The sequence below is a fragment of the Engystomops pustulosus genome, chromosome 10 (genome assembly GCF_040894005.1).
Source record: "Engystomops pustulosus chromosome 10, aEngPut4.maternal, whole genome shotgun sequence".
Classification (NCBI taxonomy): Eukaryota; Metazoa; Chordata; class Amphibia; order Anura; family Leptodactylidae; genus Engystomops; species Engystomops pustulosus.
Window position 1 is genome coordinate 60,526,161 of NC_092420.1, and position 19,203 is coordinate 60,545,363.

Genomic DNA, 19,203 nt, shown 5'->3' on the forward strand with positions numbered 1-19,203 from the left:
TGATGAGCAATTTTCCGATGCCCAGGTTTTCCACCAGTCGCAGTCTGTGGGTGATGATGACCTTGTTGACGTAGTGGAAGAAGTGTGTAAAGAGGTGTCCGACGATGAGGAGACACGGTTGTCAGACAGTGGGGAAGTTGTTGTCAGGGCAGGAAGTCCGAGGGGGGAGCAGACTGAGGGATCGGAGGATGATGAGGTGACAGACCCAAGCTGGGTTGAGAGGCCGGGTGAACACAGTGCTTCTGAGACGGAGGAGAGTCCTCGACCAGAACAGGTTGGAAGAGGCAGTGGTGGGGCCAGACGGAGAGGCAGGGCCAGAGCTGGTGCATCAGCGCCAAATGTGTCAACTAGTGAAGCTCCCGTGGCGAGGGCTCCTGCGGCGAGGGCTAGATTTTCAGAAGTCTGGAGGTTCTTTAAGGAAACACCGGATGACCGACGGACTGTGGTGTGCCACATTTGCCAAACCAGGATCAGCAGGGGTTCCACCACTACTAGCTTAACTACCACCAGTATGCGCAGGCATATGAATGCTAAACACCCCTCTCAGTGGCAACAAGCGCGTTCACCTCCGGCCGTGCACACCACTGCTCCTTCCCCTGTGTCAGCTGATAGTCAGCCCCCTGCCCAGGACCCTGGCACAAAAACCCCATCGTCGCCTCCACGATCCTCCACAGCATCCACCAGCGTACAGCTCTCCATACCCCAGACGCTGGAGCGGAAACGCAAATATAGTGCAACCCACCCGCACGCCCAAGCCCTTAATGTGCACATCTCCAGATTGCTAAGCCTGGAGATGCTGCCCTATAGGCTAGTAGAGACCGAGGCCTTTCGCAGCCTCATGGCGGCGGCCGCCCCTCGGTATTCGGTCCCCAGCCGCCACTACTTTTCCCGATGTGCCGTCCCAGCCCTGCACCAGCACGTGTCAGACAACATAATCCGTGCCCTGACCAACGCCGTTTCTGACAAGGTCCATCTGACCACGGACACGTGGACGAGTGCTGCCGGGCAGGGCCACTATATATCGCTGACGGCACATTGGGTTAACTTGGTGGAGGCTGGGACCGAGTCTGACCCTGCGGCTGGTCATATACTGCCGACGCCGAGGATTGCGGGGCCTACCTCGGTCCAGGTGTTTCAGGCCTACTATGCCTCCTCCTCCTCCCACCCCTCCTCCACCTCCTCCTCCGAACGACCATCCGTGGGAATGGCGCCATCAGTCGCTAGCTCTAGGCACAGCAGCAGTGCCGTCGCTAAGCGACAGCAGGCGGTGCTGAAACTGCTGAGCCTAGGCGATAAAAGGCACACCGCCCAAGAACTATTACAGGGCATCATGGCGCAGACTGATCTGTGGCTGGCACCGCTGAACCTGAAGCCAGGCATGGTTGTGTGTGACAACGGCCGTAACCTGGTGGCGGCTCTGCAACTCGGCAGACTGACACATGTGCCATGCCTGGCCCATGTGTTAAATCTGATAGTTCAGCGTTTCCTCAAGACATACCCCAATCTGTCTGATTTGCTCACGAAGGTGCGCCGCATCTGTGCGCATTTCAGGAAGTCCAGCACAGATGCTGCCACTCTCAGGGCAGCGCAGCGCCGCCTCCAACTGCCCGCTCACCGACTGTTGTGCGACGTGCCCACGAGGTGGAATTCAACACTGACCATGTTATCCAGAGTTTACCAGCAGCGCCGAGCGATTGTAGACTGCCAGATGTCAACTTCCACCAGAACTGGTAGTCAGGTCAGTCAGCTTCCTCAAGTCTACAATGAGGAGTGGACGTGGATGTCTGATATCTGTCAGGTGCTGAGTAACTTTGAGGAGTCAACACAGATGGTCAGTGGCGATGCCGCCATCATCAGCCTCACCATCCCGCTGCTTGGCCTGTTGAAAAACTCACTTGTCAGCATGAAGTCGGAAGCTTTGCGCTCCTCACAAGAGACAGGGGAAGAAGATTCCCTTGTTGATAGCCAAAGCACCCTTAGGTCTGTTTCTCAGCGCATATCGGAGGAGGTGGAGGAGGATGAGGAGGAAGAGGAGGAGAATGTTGGCGAGACCCAAGAGGGGACCATTGTTGAGTCCTTCACTGTTGAGCGTGTATGGGCAGAAGAAGAGGAGTTGGAGGAGTTGGAGGAGGAGGAAATGGACAGTCAGGCCAGTGAGGGGAGTAAATTCTTACGCGTTGGTACTCTGGCGCATATGGCAGATTTCATGCTAGGCTGCCTATCCCGTGACCCTCGCGTTCAAAGAATTTATTCCAGCACCGATTACTGGGTGTTCACTCTCCTGGACCCACGGTACAAGCAAAATCTTTGCACTCTCATCCCTGGAGAGGAAAGGAGTGTGAGAATGCATGAATACCAGCAGGCCCTGGTGCACAAGCTGAAACAGTATTTCCCTTCTGACAGCGCTAGCGGCAGAGTGCGTAGTTCTGCGGGACAAGTAGCGAGGGAGAGTAGGCGAGCAGGCAGCTTGTCCAGCACTGGCAAGGGTACGCTTTACAAGGCTTTTGCCAGCTTTATGTCACCCCAGCAAGACACTGTCACCTGTCCCCAGTCTCGGCAGAGTAGGGCTGATCTTTACAGAAAGATGGTGAGGGAGTACGTAGCTGACCATACCATCGTCCTAAATGATCACACAGCTCCCTACAACTACTGGGTTTCAAAGCTGGACATGTGGCACGAACTGGCGCTGTACGCCTTGGAGGTTCTTGCCTGCCCTGCCGCTAGCGTCTTGTCCGAGTGGGTTTTCAGTGCAGCTGGTGGCATCATCACCGATAAGCGTACACGCCTGTCGACTGACAGCGCTGACAGGCTGACGCTTATCAAGATGAATAAAGCCTGGATTTCTCCTAATTTCCAATCTCCACCAGGTGAAGGAAGCTCAACCTGAATAATTTATCCACTCCTCCTCATTTTCCTCCTTCTCCTCCTCTTTGTACAGTAAAGCAGAGGAAACTGGCTATTTTTTTACAGGGCCCACTGGCTCTAGCTATAGTACTTTATGCATTTAATTTTTATGGAGGGCCACCGACCCGGTCCTCTGTTTTAAACAATTTTTGGGAGTGCCACATACAGGCACTCAATCTATTCAATTTTTCTGGAGGGCCACCTACCTGCTCCTCTGGTTTGAAAACTTTTTTGGACTGCCACATACAGGCACTCAATCTATTCCATTTTTCTGGAGGGCCACCTATCTGCTCCTCTGGTTTGAAAACTTTTTTGGACTGCCACATACAGGCACTCAATCTATTCCATTTTTCTGGAGGGCCACCTACCTGCTCCTCTGGTTTGAAAACTTTTTTGGACTGCCACATACAGGCACTCAATCTATTCCTTTTTTCTGGAGGGCCACCTACCTGCTCCTCTGGTTTGAAAACTTTTTTGGACTGCCACATACAGGCACTCAATCTATTCCATTTTTATGGAGGGCCACCTACCTGCTCCTCTGGTTTGAAAACTTTTTTGGACTGCCACATACAGGCACTATCCAAATTGAATTGTCTCCATAGCAGCCTCCACACGTTGTCTCCATTGCTACCTCCAAAAGTCGTCCATATAGCTGCCTCCATACATCGTCCCTTTATCAAACGAGGTGTGTCAGGCCGAAATTTGGGTTGTTTTCATGGATTCCACATCAAAGTTGTTAACTTTGTCGCCACCCTGCTGTGTTATCCACAAAATACACTGGCAAACTTTTACCATTTACGGATATTATTTCAGCGCTTCTTGCGCATCTGTTTACATTCCCCTCACCCGCCATATCCTAAACTTATAAGAACGCTACTACACTTGATCTTATACAAAAGGTTCTTAGAAGTGCTGTTTGGGGAGTAGCCTAGAGACAGGGGCTTGGATTGGCGAAAGCTCGTCTGGCAGCGGAGCGCCAGCTCCATGCCAAGAACCAACTAACATAGTTTTAACTGCAGCACCTTTAATCTACTACTAGTTCACTGCCTCCATACATGGCCGCCTTATCATACGTGCTGTGTCAGGCAGAATTTTGGGTTGTTTTCATGGCTTCCACAACAAACTTGTTAACTTTGTCGCCACCCTGCTGTGTAATCCTCAAAATATACTGGCAAACTTTTCCTATTTACGGATATTATTTCAGCGCTTCTTGCGCATCTGTTTACATTCCCCTCACCCGCCATATTCCAAACTTATAAGAACGCTACTACACTTAACTTGGTGCAGGCTGGGACCGAGTCTGACCCTGGGGCTGGTCATATACTGCCGACGCAGAGGATTGCGGGGCCTACCTCGGTCCAGGTGTTTAAGGCCTACTATGCCTCCTCCTCCTCCCACCCCTCCTCCACCTCCTCCTCCGAATTACCATCCGTGGGCATGGCGCCATCAGTCGGTAGCTCTAGGCACAGCAGCAGTGCCGTCGCTAAGCTACAGCAGGCGGTGCTCAAACTGCTGAGCCTAGGTGATAAAAGGCACACCGCCCAAGAGCTATTACAGGGCATTCCGCATCAAACTTGTTAACTTTGTCGCCACCGTGCTGTGTAAGCCACAAAATATACTGGCAAACTTTTTTCATTTACGGATATTATTTCAGCGCTTCTTGCGCAGATGTTTACATTCCCCTCACCCGCCATATCCCAAACTTATAAGAACGCTACTACACTTGATCTTATACAAAAGGTTCTTAGAAGTGCTGTTTGGGGAGTAGCCTAGAGACAGGGGCTTGGATTGGCAAAAGCTCGCCTGGCAGCGGAGCGCCAGCTCCATGCCAAGATCCAACTAACATAGTTTTAACTGCAGTACCTTTAATCTACTACTAGTTCACTGCCTCCATACATGGTCCCCTTATCAAACGAGCTGTGTCAGGCAGAATTTTGGATTGTTTTCATGGCTTCCATGTTAACTTTGTCGCCACCCTGCTGTGTAATCCACAAAATATACTGGCAAACTTTTATCATGTACCGATATTATTTGAGCGCTTCTTGCTCACCTCCTTTGGTTCCTCTCTGCCACCCATTGGTTTGAAGCCTGAGTCCATTTAGGGTATGTTGCCATGCCACTCTCTAGCCTGCCGCTGCTGCCGCTGCCTCTGCATGCCGTCCCCTATAGTGTCAGGGTCAATTATTGTATGTTTTAGATGCTATCTAGCCTCATTCGGTCACTCTGTCATGGCCATGCTGTTGCCCATAATTTTAGCATAATGGTGCGATTAAGCAGCCTCAGAGGCATCCATGCATGCTGCCCCTGCTGTTTCCTGTCCATTTCCGTGGTGTTTCCATCCTTTTCTGAGGTTCCCAGGTGTTTGGCCAAGCTTCCCTGTGCAGTGCCTTGGTCCCCTTGAAAAATGCTCGAGTCTCCCATTGACTTCAATGGGGCTCGTTACTCGAAACGAGCACTCGAGCATCGGGAAAAGTTCGTCTCGAATAAAGAGTACCCGAGCATTTTAGTGCTCGCTCATCTCTAATTGACATCATTCATTAGACTTCTGGATACAGGACCATCAATCATAGTGAAGGGGGCATTCAGAACTCTAGTACTAATCTCTCTGCTGCCATAACTTTATTTTACATCTCACTTCAAAGTTAATTTTCTGGGTCATGGCATCACGCTGGGCTATGAAAGAAACATGATCTGGAAGGTTCGTAGATGCTTTACAAAATACTGGCAGTAGTTTTATTAGGTCAGTTTTTTAAAGACTTTCCCTTTAACATACTCTCTAGTTTCCTCTACCCTCCCTCTTCCAATGAAATAAATATACACAAGTGCTGGGTGTTCTTCTTTAAGGGTAAAATTATGTGGGGGTTAGATAATTGGATCACTTTACTGGCAAAACACATGTTGCTTATTCCCGATTGGAAGTGTTTAGGTCTAAATTAGTACTAGTACATTGTATAAAATATTAAATGGTGCTACCAGAAAGTAAACCTTGTCCTCCAAAAAACAAACCCTTATGCTGCAATGTAAATGGGAATATTAAAAGAATGTAGGTTTTGAAAAACCCTGAATGGAACATGTCCTGGGCAGGATAATGCCCACAGAGATGGCTTTGAGTGCCACTCCTTACCATAAGTTTGCCGCCTCTACCCTAGGAGAAGCCATCAATCTTTACAATGGTCTAGGATAGGCCATTAATAATAATAATTCTTTATTTATATAGCGCACACAGATTACGCAGTGCTCCACAAAGCATGTCAAATTGGTCCCTGCCCCAATTGGGCTCACAATCTAATTGACAAGAAATTCCTCTAAACATTTTCAGATACTACAGATATGAAATAATTTTTTTATTAAATAAGGTTCTCGGATTGTACTTTTATTATTATTGTACTGCAATTATATTTTTTCCTTTTATATTCCTTTCCTAGGTCTCTGAGAAAAGAGCCTGTATTTAATGATGACCTGACAGCCTCTATTACATGTGGCACTGTGACTGTAAAGCCTAATATCAGGGAGTTCAGAGAAACTTCTGTTGTCTTTGATGATGGCTCTATGATGAAAAATGTGGACGTTGTCATATTTGCCACCGGTTACAGCTATGCTTATCCGTTTATGGATGACTCTATTGTGAAAAACAATAAAAATAAAGTTTCCCTTTATAAGGGAGTTTTCCCTCCAAAATTAGAAAAGCCAACATTGGCAGTCATTGGATTGGTGCAGTCTTTAGGTGGGATACCACCAACGTCAGATGTGCAAGCTCGGTGGGCTGTGAGAGTTATAAAAGGTATGTACTGAAAGTACCATATAATATCTTGCCATTCATTGGAGAGATTGGTTGTCATTCTTTTAAGATTAAGCTGTAGCAGAAAATCTCATGTTTGTAAATTTAAGTCCAGTTTAGAATTTATGAAATATCCCAGGGAAGTGTTGTGCAGGAATAGGTACAACACCCTATAGAAGTAAGGGTTCATTATTCTGATGTTGTATAACCATCAAGTTGCCGCTCTTACAGAGAAACATTTTTCAACCTCCAAGTCAATTGCCTCTTGCAAAATTCTCAACATTGTGCTGTTATTCCAAATAACTTTCTGTTTTTATCTGAATTGCCAAGACATCATTTTGTGGAGACCAGAGAAAATCTACTCAAAAGGCCAATTATACTGTAAGGGCTCATTCACACAATTCCCACAAATTCTCAGAAATGTCTGTTGCCCGCTGGATGACAATGGATCCATTTTTTATTCTTTTTTGATTCCACATGATCCAGGGGTGAACCTAAAATTTCTGCTGCCTGAGGCTAGCTATAGAATGGTGTCCTCTATTCCCCATCCAGTATTAATGTATCAGGTTACTTTTTTAGTAAATGGGTTCTCCATGCAGTGTCTTGCACCCATTCTGACATCAGGAGTGAAGATACACTATGGGGCACATTTACTAAGGGTCTGCGGACCGCGATTCTGTCGGGTTTCCCGAATATTTCCTTTTTGTGCCAAATTGCCCCAGGTTTTTGGCACATGCGATCAGATTGTGGCACATCTGCACCAGCTTGCATGCGACAGAAATAGGGGGGCGTGCCTTCAGGCAACCCGACTGATTCGAACAAATTGCGGAATTTAAAAACAAAATTGTGTTGCAAGATCAAGCTTACATGCACCAGGAAGAAGGTAAACTCCGGCAGACCTCAGTGGGGGAAGCGACACATGCAGGAAATTGGACGCGCGACCTTAATGAATCGCGGCAGACCCGAATCCTTGTTGGACAACGCACAGCTGGGATCGCGACGGGACGGGTAAATAAATCTGCCCCTGTGTTGTAGCAGATAACTGCGCCCCTCATGCTGCACCCCATCTTGCAGGTGGTGCTGCGTGAGGCAAGAGGCTCAACTTGCATCATGGCTGGTGCACCCTGTACCATTGTTTTTTTTTTCCATTCGCTGTGCTTTCATTTGTTTTTTTTCACATTTGCAAAAGAAACTAAGATTAAATATTGGTTAGAAAGCATAACACCTAGTTCCCTGGCATCAGCAGCAAAAAGAAAATACAATTATCATCAGTTAAAAAACTAGGACAGGCTCTACAATTCTTTGCATGGACCGTGGATCACTGAAAAAAGATATGAAAAAGAAAAAAAGCACATAGGAAATTATCTTTCCTCAAAATAGGCCATAGGCTGATTGATTGGGGAGGTCAACATGTATGTATGATGCCTACATTAAATATGATGTATCTCTTTAGTTAGTCTCTATAACATTTTCAAATCATTATAATATTTTTTATGCTATAAAATTGTCATTTCAGGAACTTGCAAACTTCCACCAAAAGAGACAATGATTAGTGAATTAGAAGAAGAGGAGGGGGAAAAGAAGAACTGGTAGGTTGTTTATGTTACATACATTACGTACATCAAAAATGAAATACTTGACACATTTTGATAATAAACATTTAGTCTCTAATTCATATCTTCATGCAGGATTTAAATTAAAAAATGTTGTGAAATACAGAAATACCCCACATGTGGGTCTAATCTGTTGTTTGGGAACACAACATGCAATCTGCTTGGAAGGAGAAATTTAACTTTTGATGGGCACTGTTAGGCTCCAGTCGACACCTGGAACCAGAGTTTAAGTGGCACCTGGTTTTCACCAGAGTCCGCCGTAAAGCTTGTTGGACTTGCTGCGGCGTGGTACCACCAGGTCATTCCACAGGTCCAACTTTGTCAGGGGTGGCTGCCAGGGCGTGGTACAGAAATGGAAAACAGGTCCATGATCGCTTTCTCAAAGCCGTATAACACAAAGATCTTGCAGGGAATGCTGGGAGAGGCCAGCTTTTAACAATTTCCTGGAAATGGCCAGTACCAATCAGCGGTGCGCTGGCCCTTTAAATCTTTGGGAGCCGGCGCACGTGCACCCTAGGAGTCAGGGACGCATGCACACAGCCAAGGGAGCTGGAACAGGACAGGGTAAGGTGAGAGGCGACCAGCGATATGGGTCGTGGGAACACCACTGACAGGCACATCTTGATTACTTTAATTTTCATAGTATATAAGCATTGAAAATAATGCCCTGGTGTATGGACACACAGTAGAGCTCAGAAGGGAAGGGGTACTACGGGGCTTCTGGAGGGTACATTTTACTGGAACAGATTTATGGTGTTCTGCTATATTTCCAGAAAAAGGGAAAAACCTCCAAAAGTGACTTGATACTGATGAATGGTGGAGGACAATTCTTAGAAGGAAGAGACTGCTACTTGGCTTTTGGAGGACCAATTTTACTGAAATACTGTCTCATTTATTGAGACTAATTTAACTTAAATGCCCCTGGAGCTTGGAGAATGGTTTAAAAATATACAATTTCAGTGCCTAATATATTGGCCCAGCCTATGCCAATGAAAAGTCAGCTCTTTATTTATTATGCTGCATTAGCAGATTTAGGAATATCCTTCTTGTGGATCTAATCTATTTCTAGAAGTACAACAAGTATCAAAAGTAAAACACCATAAGGCCTAATTTAGTAATTGATCACCAATACAGTCTAAATTACCAAGGCTGTGAGATGGAATAAAAAGCTAACATCAAGACGTGGCCCAATTTTAGAAATTATACCCCTCAAGGAGTACAGTGGTGATTTTAAAAAGTTATGTCCAGAAGTAGAAGTCCTGTATTTCAGTACCTTATATATTATATCCAGAATGTGGCATACTCTCTAAAGACTGTTATATAAGTTATACATGGTTAACACTTAGGAGAGTGCATCTATGTTTTCATATTGCAATTTCAGAAAGCTTAACCCTATTTTGGAAGCCAAAGTTTGTACCATTCTGAACAAAGCCGGTGATTGTTACACTATATTTATCAGTACACTTGTAGTTAGAACTTTCTTTTCTCTACATTCCAGGTTTGGTCGTAGTGAAACACTTTCCACAGATTATGTCGCCTACATGGATGAATTAAGTTCTTTTATTGGGTGCAAGCCAAATCTTTCTCGTCTCTGCCTTACTGATCCAAAATTGGCATTTGAAGTATTTTTTGGGCCATGTAGTCCTTATCAATTTCGACTCCATGGACCAGGAAAATGGGACGGAGCCCGGAAGGCTATATTAAACCAATGGAAAAGAACAATTGATGCAACACAAATGAGGGTTGTCCAAGCTCATCAAGAAACATCTTCATTAATAACTTTAGTCAAGATTCTGTTTGTACCCCTGCTCCTTCTAGCCCTCTTTTTAGCAGTGTTTTAGATTTATTACATTCACTGCTCTAACAAGTATAATGGCTAATGTACTTTTTTATGTGAACTTTTCATATACCATATCCTAGTGAGCTGCAATGTATTGATAGTGGCTAACCATTTTATTTTTCTACAGTAGACTTATTTTATCTTGATTTGATCCTGTATGCTTGTTTGTATCATGGGGATGGGATGAAGTTCCCTACTAAGGATATTTCTCTATTAGGGTGCATTCAATTGGCATGTCTGTGGCATGTTCATTGTGCATCCGTTGCGTTTTGATATTGGTTATAAAACACAACACCTGGTTTCTCAGCCTCATCAGTGTAAAAAAACAGACCTGTCATCAGATTTTTTTTGTGTACCCATGGACTGCTATTGCCCTTTATGATCGCATCCATGAAAAAAAAGACAGGTTTCAAAAAAATAGCCAATGTGAAAACACTAATGGAAAGCAATGGTTGAAGCATGGATGTGAATGTGAAATTGCCCTTAGTCAAAGGAATAAGCACCTTGTTACTGTGCTCAATTTGCCCTCCTTCTGAATCGATAGACTGTGTTCTAAAGTTTATATAAGTCTGGTGGTATGTCATCTAAAAATACATTGTAAAATATTCACATATATGATCTCTTCACTTGTCAGTTCGTAAAGTTGGATAAATGGTCACTTTCAAATAAAATAGAATTCAATATCTTGAAAGTCTTTTATTAGAGTTTTTCTTTAGCTACATTTAAAGAATGTCTTATTCATCCTCCTGGGCCCATGATTTCATATATTAAGTGTAAGTTTACTTTTACGCGTCACAAATAGAGATGGGCGAATTGATTCTGAATTTCCTGAAAACTTCGTTTGGCACAAACCCGAAGTTTACAGTGATTCATGGGATCGAAGTTTTCTTTTTTCCTCTTCATTAGCAAATGGCTGCAAGCACAGCGTGTTACATGGGGCAGAGAACTCTGGGAACAAGAAAGGAACACCCTCGATCACATGTGCAGACATGAAAGCCAATCAGGGACCGGCAGGCTTATGTGATGTCACAGCCCTATAAAAACAGACGTCCATTTGCATGCCCGTCATTTCATACTGCATGTGCTGTCTGTAGCATCTTTGTAAAGTCCATATTGTTTTGGGAGTGATTTTTGCTCCAATCCCAGGGTGTCTGTTTTAGGGGATCTGTTCACCCCCAATTGCAATACTTTTTTGGCATAGACATAATATTTTCAGGGAAAATATAATGAATGATGCATGTGGCATCTGTAATCTTCAAATTCAAATTTAAATTAAAAATTCTAATTAATTTCACACTTCAAATTCATTTCACACTTCAAGTTTCAAACTCTATCATTGTGCCACTCTGTGGCCTACCAGCTTGCTGCCAGCTCCAGAATGTGCCATTCTGCTGCTGCCACCAGCACACTTTGTCATTGTGCCACTCTGTGGCCTATCATGTGGCTGCCAGCTCCAGAATTTATCATTGTGCCACTCTGTGGCCGGCAATGTTGCTGCCAGCTCGAGAATTTGTCATAGTGCCACTTACCGACCTCCTGCTGCTGCTGATGCTGCTGCCACCTCCACACTCTGTCACTGTGACCTACCATGTTGCTGCCAGCTCCAGAATTTGTCATTGTACTACTCTCTGACATCATGCTGCTGCAGCTGCTGCCGACTCCACACTTTGTCATTGTGCCACATTGTAGCCTACCATGTTGCTTCAAGCTTCAGAATTTGTCATTGTGTCACTCTGTGGCCTACCATGTTTCTGCCACCTCCATAGTTTGTCATTGTGCCACTCTCCAGCCTACTGATGCTGTTGCCAACTGACCCTGATTTCTTTAATGCTGTTTTCACCCTCTACCACTGCCACTGTGTTTGGTTTTCCCCTTCATAGGACATGCAACACAGAAAGGGAGGGGGGGTGAGGGCACAGTAAAGCAATCGGATTGGGATCCAGGTGGGTGCAAGCTCTATGGGCCCCACTCAAGGCTCCAGGCAAATCCACAGAAGACAACAGGAGAGCAGCACTCCGTGGTGATTAGTATTTATTCATACACCAGTGGTAGTACAATGCAACGTTTCGGCTAACTCCATGTAGCCATGTAGCCATTTTCAAGCTGCTCTCCTGTTGTCTTCTGTTCATAGGACATGCAAATATTCCATTTGCTGCTCATCTCTGTTTTTGGCTTTAGCAATACTGATGGATTATTGACCGATTGAAAGCGGACACTGACGGATGAAATAAAGGGCAAAATGATCAGTGACGTCTTCTGCCGACACCCTCTCCACTCTTTTGAGGGGTTTCTACATGTAACCACGTTTAACAGAACAGGATCTGTTGTCATCTATGGAATCATCTGATGTCAGTGTAAAAAGAGTGCAGTCTTTGATGTTATAGTGGGATCTTGACCCTCAGCTCAGTCCTTTCGAGCTGGCACAGACGTTACCTTGTCAGGCTGCGTTCCTGCTTCACTTATTTGGTCAAGTTGGCCCATGTAAGTGCCCATGGAATTGAAGGGTTAAGCGATTCTAAGAGCGGCAGCTGTCATGTGCGTGTCATACTAAAACACAGCATTGTTTGAAGACCAAACCACGCTTCCTATGCATATTTGAGCATGGCACAACATTCTACAACACTCTACAGGCTCTCTGCAGACAGGAAATACCTGCTTTTTAACCTGATTCATCATGATTCGATGCGGGTCGAATCAAATATTTTCGAAATTCTTATCAAGGAAACTTCTCTCCTTCACTTACTGGTCCTAAAGCAACAGCAAATTGCAGACAAAAGCTGCAGGGAGGAATGCTGCTAATATGAAGACTACATGTTACATAACACCTAGAAATGGAGAGATTACGATTTATACACACACTGCACTGCTGCATAAAGTATGTTGAAAACAAGGTTACAATATGCTTTATATCATCAATACAACTTCTTTAACCCCTTGCTGAATATAACGTTCATGTACGTTGGGAAATGTGGTCTGTTGCCGAAACCCGATGTTCATGTTCGTTTCAGCGATCGCCCGGGCTCAGTAGAAGAGGCTGTGCAATTGCTGCATGAGCTTGCTGTACCGCAGTAACAGCTTTAATCACGATACTCGCAATCCCCGCTGTTTAGTACTGAAGACGCTATGGTCATGGTGACGGTGGCATCTATTGGGCAGTTCCAGGTACTCACCTGGCTGGCAGGGCATGGAATTGCTGACCACTTCCATGGCATTCCTGGGGTCCTGTGAAGGAACCCATGGCTGTCGGCACTGAATTAGATTGTGCTTATTGGGCTGCCTAAGGTAATATACTTCAATACCTTAGTATTGTAGTATAGTACATTGAACAAGTTCATGTCCCACAATGGGATAAAGTAAAACTGTCATGTAAAAGCCCTTACAATAAAAAAACAAAAAAAACATTGTTACTGAACCGCAATACAATATTTTCATATCAAAACTCCTAATAAAAGGATAAAAATAATACCAATAATCACAATAATAATTAAATCAAATACCAATACAAAGTACATCTTGGTCCACAAAAAACAAGCCCTAAAACAGCTCTGTATACAAAAAATAAAAAATGTTATGCCTCTTAGAAGATGGCATTACAAAAACAAGCAAATTTCTCAATAAATGAGTTCTATATTCTGCAAAACAAGTCAATTATAATAAAAAGCAATATAAATGGGTGGTGACCCATAGAAAAAAGTTAACATTATATTTATGGTACAGTAAATAGCCAACAAAACCCTAAACCAGAATTAATAATTCTCTTATCCCCACCAAAAAAAGAGTTAATAAAGTCCCATCAATTAGGTGTTGAAGCCACCTAAATGATGTACCCTATATACTCTAGTATAAGCTGACCCAAGTAAAAGCCGAGACCCCTAATTTTACCACAAAAAACTGGGAAAACCTATTGACTCGAGTATAAGCCAAGGGTGGGAAATACATTGATCACAGACCCCCCCCCCCCCCAGTATGTAGCCAGCAAGCCCCCAGTAGTATATAGCCAGCAAGTCCCCAGTAGTATATAGCCAGCCTGCCCCCTGAGGTATACAGCCAGCCTGCCCCCAGTAGTATACAGCCAGCAAGCCCCAAGTAGTATAAAGCCAGCCTGTCCCCAGTAGTATACAGCCAGCCTGCCCCCTGTAGTATACAGCCAGCAAGCCCCCTGTAGAATACAGCCAGCCCAGCCTGCCCTCTGTAGTATACAGCCAGCCCAGCCTGCCCACTGTAGTATACAGTGAGTCCAGCCTGCCTCCACTAGTATACAGCCAGACCAGCCTGCCCCCAGTAGTATACAGCCAGACCAGCCTGCCCCAGTAGTATAAAGCCAGCCCAGCACGCCCCCAGAAGTATACAGCCAGCCCAGCACTAAAAAAAAAAAAAACATATACTCACTAGAGATGAGCGAGCACTAAAATGCTCGGGTACTCGTTATTCGAGACGAACTTTTCCCGATGCTCGAGTGCTCGTCTCGAATAACGAGCCCCATTGAAGTCAATGGGAGACTCGAGCATTTTTCAAGGGGACCAAGGCTCTGCACAGGGAAGCTTGGCCAAACACCTGGGAACCTCAGAAAAGGATGGAAACACCACGGAAATGGACAGGAAACAGCAGGGGCAGCATGCATGGATTCCTCTGAGGCTGCTTAATCGCACCATTATGCCAAAATTATGGGCAACAGCATGGCCATGACAGAGTGACAGAATGAAGCTAGATAGCATCTAAAACATCCAATAATTGACCCTGACACTATAGGGGACGGCACTATAGGGGTGTCATGGCGACATACCCTAAATGGACTCAGGCTTCAAACCAATGAGTGGCAGAGAGGAACCAAAGGAGGTGAGCAAGAAGCGCTCAAATAATATCGGTACATGATAAAAGTTTGCCAGTATATTTTGTGGATTACACAGCAGGGTGGCGACAAAGTTAACATGGAAGCCATGAAAACAACCCAAAATTCTGCCTGACACAGCTCGTTTGATAAGGGGACCATGTATGGAGGCAGTGAACTAGTAGTAGATTAAAGGTGCTGCAGTTAAAACTATGTTAGTTGGATCTTGGCATGGAGCTGGCGCTCCGCTGCCAGGCGAGCTTTCGCCAATCCAAGCCCCTGTCTCTAGGCTACTCCCCAAACAGCACTTCTAAGAACCTTTTGTATAAGATCAAGTGTAGTAGCGTTCTTATAAGTTTGGGATATGGCGGGTGAGGGGAATGTAAACAGATGCGCAAGAAGCGCTGAAATAATATCGGTAAATGATAAAAGTTTGCCAGTATATTTTGGGGATTACAGAGCAGGGTGGCGACAAAGTTAACAAGTTTGATGTGGAAGCCATGAAAACAACCCAAAATTCTGCCTGACACAGCTCGTTTGATAAGGGGACCATGTATGGAGGCAGTGAACTAGTAGTAGATTAAAGGTGCTGCAGTTAAAACTATGTTAGTTGGATCTTGGCATGGAGCTGGCGCTCCGCTGCCAGGCAAACTTTCGCCAATCCAAGCCCCTGTCTCTAGGCTACTCCCCAAAGAGCACTTCTAAGAACCTTTTGTATAAGATCAAGTGTAGTAGCGTTCTTATAAGTTTGGGATATGGCGGGTGAGGGGAATGTAAACAGATGCGCAAGAAGCGCTGAAATAATATCGGTAAATGATAAAAGTTTGCCAGTATATTTTGGGGATTACAGAGCAGGGTGGCGACAAAGTTAACAAGTTTGATGTTGAAGCCATGAAAACAACCCAAAATTCTGCCTGACACAGCTCGTTTGATAAGGGGACCATGTATGGAGGCAGTGAACTAGTAGTAGATTAAAGGTGCTGCAGTTAAAACTATGTTAGTTGGATCTTGGCATGGAGCTGGCGCTCCGCTGCCAGGCAAACTTTCGCCAATCCAAGCCCCTGTCTCTAGGCTACTCCCCAAACAGCACTTCTAAGAACCTTTTGTATAAGATCAAGTGTAGTAGCGTTCTTATAAGTTTGGGATATGGCGGGTGAGGGGAATGTAAACAGATGCGCAAGAAGCGCTGAAATAATATCGGTAAATGATAAAAGTTTGCCAGTATATTTTGGGGATTACAGAGCAGGGTGGCGACAAAGTTAACAAGTTTGATGTGGAAGCCATGAAAACAACCCAAAATTCTGCCTGACACAGCTCGTTTGATAAGGGGACCATGTATGGAGGCAGTGAACTAGTAGTAGATTAAAGGTGCTGCAGTTAAAACTATGTTAGTTGGATCTTGGCATGGAGCTGGCGCTCCGCTGCCAGGCAAACTTTCGCCAATCCAAGCCCCTGTCTCTAGGCTACTCCCCAAAGAGCACTTCTAAGAACCTTTTGTATAAGATCAAGTGTAGTAGCGTTCTTATAAGTTTGGGATATGGCGGGTGAGGGGAATGTAAACAGATGCGCAAGAAGCGCTGAAATAATATCGGTAAATGATAAAAGTTTGCCAGTATATTTTGGGGATTACAGAGCAGGGTGGCGACAAAGTTAACAAGTTTGATGTTGAAGCCATGAAAACAACCCAAAATTCTGCCTGACACAGCTCGTTTGATAAGGGGACCATGTATGGAGGCAGTGAACTAGTAGTAGATTAACCCCTTAAGGACGGAGGGTTTTCCGGCTCATTTCTCGCTCTCCAACTTCAAAAATCCATAACTTTTTCATTTTTCCGTGTACAGACCTGTGTGAGGGCTTATTTTGTGCGTAACAAATTTTACTTTCCCGTAATGTTATTTATTTTAACATGCCGTGTACTGCGAAGCTGAAAAAAAATTCCAAATGTGGAAAAATTGAAAAAAAACCGCACGTGCGTCACGTTCTTGTGGGCTCAGTTTTTACGACTTTCACTCTTCGCTCCAAATAACATGCCTACTTTATTCTTTGGTTCGGTGCGATCGCGGTGATACCAAATTTATATCGGTTTTATTGTGTTTTAATACATTTTCAAAAATTAAACGAATGTGTACAAAAAAGAAAAAAAATTTTTTGCCATCTTCTGACGCTAATAACTTTTTCATACTTTGGCGCACGGAAATGTGTGAGGGGTCATTTTTTGCGAAATGAGGCGACGTTTTCATTGCTACCATTTTGAGGTCTGTGCGACATTTTGATCATTTTTTATTTCATTTTTTATGTTATGTAAAAAGGTGTAAAAGTCGCATTTCGGACATTTGGGCGCCATTTCCCGCCTCGGAGGTCACCGCCGGCCGTAACCGTTTTTATATTTTGATAGATCGGGCATTTTGGGACGCGGCGATACCTAATATGTCTGTGATTTTTACTGTTTGTTATGTTTTATATCCGTTCTAGGGAAAGGGGGGTGATTTGAACTTTTAATATTTTATTAATTTTTTTTATTTTTTAAACTTTTTTTTTTCTTTTTTTTTTCACTATTTTTTAGACCATCTAGGGTACAATAACCCTAGATGATCAGATCGCTCCTACCATATACTGCAATACTACAGTATTGCAATATATGGCGTTTTTGCAGGTCTTACATTACAATGAGCCACTGGCTCATTGTAACGAACCTGCATAAACCATGTAGCCTCGTGTCAAGAGAAGACCCGAGGCTACCATGGTAACCGATCGCCGCCCCCCGATGACGTTCGGGGGCGTGGCGATCGAAAAAAAGATGGCGGCGCCCGCGCGCCGCCGTCTTTTAAACGCCGCCCGCGACTTTGCGGGCGGCGTTTAGAGGGTTAATAGCCGCGATCGGTGCAAGCACCGACCGCGGTTATTAGCGGTGGGGGTTTTGTGCAAAATGCAAAAACCCCCACCTCTGTATGAAGAGGACTCAGCCCGTGAGCCCTCTTCATACTTCCCTTATACCTCTGCGCCGTAGAGCTACGGCGCAGAGCGTTAAGGGGTTAAAGGTGCTGCAGTTAAAACTATGTTAGTTGGATCTTGGCATGGAGCTGGCGCTCCGCTGCCAGGCGAGTTTTCGCCAATCCAAGCCCCTGTCTCTAGGCTACTCCCCAAACAGCACTTCTAAGAACCTTTTGTATAAGATCAAGTGTAGTAGCGTTCTTATAAGTTTGGGATATGGCGGGTGAGGGGAATGTAAACAGATGCGCAAGAAGCGCTGAAATAATATCGGTAAATGATAAAAGTTTGCCAGTATATTTTGGGGATTACACAGCAGGGTGGCGACAAAGTTAACAAGTTTGATGTGGAATGCCCTGTAATAGCTCTTGGGCGGTGTGCCTTTTATCGCCTAGGCTCAGCAGTTTGAGCACCGCCTGCTGTCGCTTAGCGACGGCACTGCTGCTGTGCCTAGAGCTACCGACTGATGGCGCCATGGCCACGGATGGTAATTCGGAGGAGGAGGAGGTGGAGGAGGGGTGGGAGGAGGAGGAGGTATAGTAGGCCTTTGAGACCTGGACCGAGGTAGGCCCCGCAATCCTCGGCGTCGGCAGTATATGACCAGCCCCAGGGTCAGACTCGGTCCCAGCCTGCACCAAGTTAAGTGTAGTAGCGTTCTTATAAGTTTGGGATATGGCGGATGAGGGGAATGTAAACAGATGCCCAAGAAGAGCTGAAATAATATCCCCAAATGGTAAAAGTTTGCCAGTATATTTTGTGGATAACACAGCAGGGTGGCGACAAAGTTAACAACTTTGATGTGGAATCCATGAAAACAACCCAAATTTGTGCCTGACACACCTCGTTTGATAAGGGGACGATGTATGGAGGCAGCTATATGGACGACTTTTGGAGGTAGCAATGGAGACAACGTGTGGAGGCTGCTATGGAGACAATTTAATTTGGATAGTGCCTGTATGTGGCAGTCCAAAAAAGTTTTCAAACCAGAGGAGCAGGTAGGTGGCCCTCCAGAAAAATGGAATAGATTGAGTGCCTGTATGTGGCAGTCCAAAAAAGTTTTCAAACCAGAGGAGCAGGTAGGTGGCCCTCCAGAAAAATGAAATAGATTGAGTGCCTGTATGTGGCAGTCCAAAAAAGTTTTCAAACCAGAGGAGCAGGTAGGTGGCCCTCCAGAAAAATGAAATAGATTGAGTGCCTGTATGTGGCAGTCCAAAAAAGTTTTCAAACCAGAGGAGCAGGTAGGTGGCCCTCC

The 19,203-nt window shown here is 45.0% G+C and overlaps 2 protein-coding genes across 3 annotated transcripts in view; one reads left to right on the forward strand and one right to left on the reverse strand.

Moving 5' to 3' along the window:
• Window positions 1-10,826, forward strand: part of LOC140104573 (flavin-containing monooxygenase 3-like) — a 34,485-nt gene extending 23,659 nt beyond the window's left edge. For both annotated transcript variants that reach the window (XM_072128160.1, XM_072128159.1), the window contains exons 7-9: window positions 6,330-6,685; window positions 8,199-8,271; window positions 9,794-10,826. In XM_072128160.1, coding sequence (XP_071984261.1) covers window positions 6,330-6,685; window positions 8,199-8,271; window positions 9,794-10,136 — 772 coding nt within the window. In that variant the 3' untranslated portion in view covers window positions 10,137-10,826. The remainder of the gene's footprint in view (window positions 1-6,329; window positions 6,686-8,198; window positions 8,272-9,793) is intronic.
• The window catches only part of LOC140104572 (dimethylaniline monooxygenase [N-oxide-forming] 2-like), a 95,640-nt gene that overhangs the window by 21,522 nt on the left and 54,915 nt on the right, over window positions 1-19,203 (reverse strand). The window lies entirely within an intron of this gene.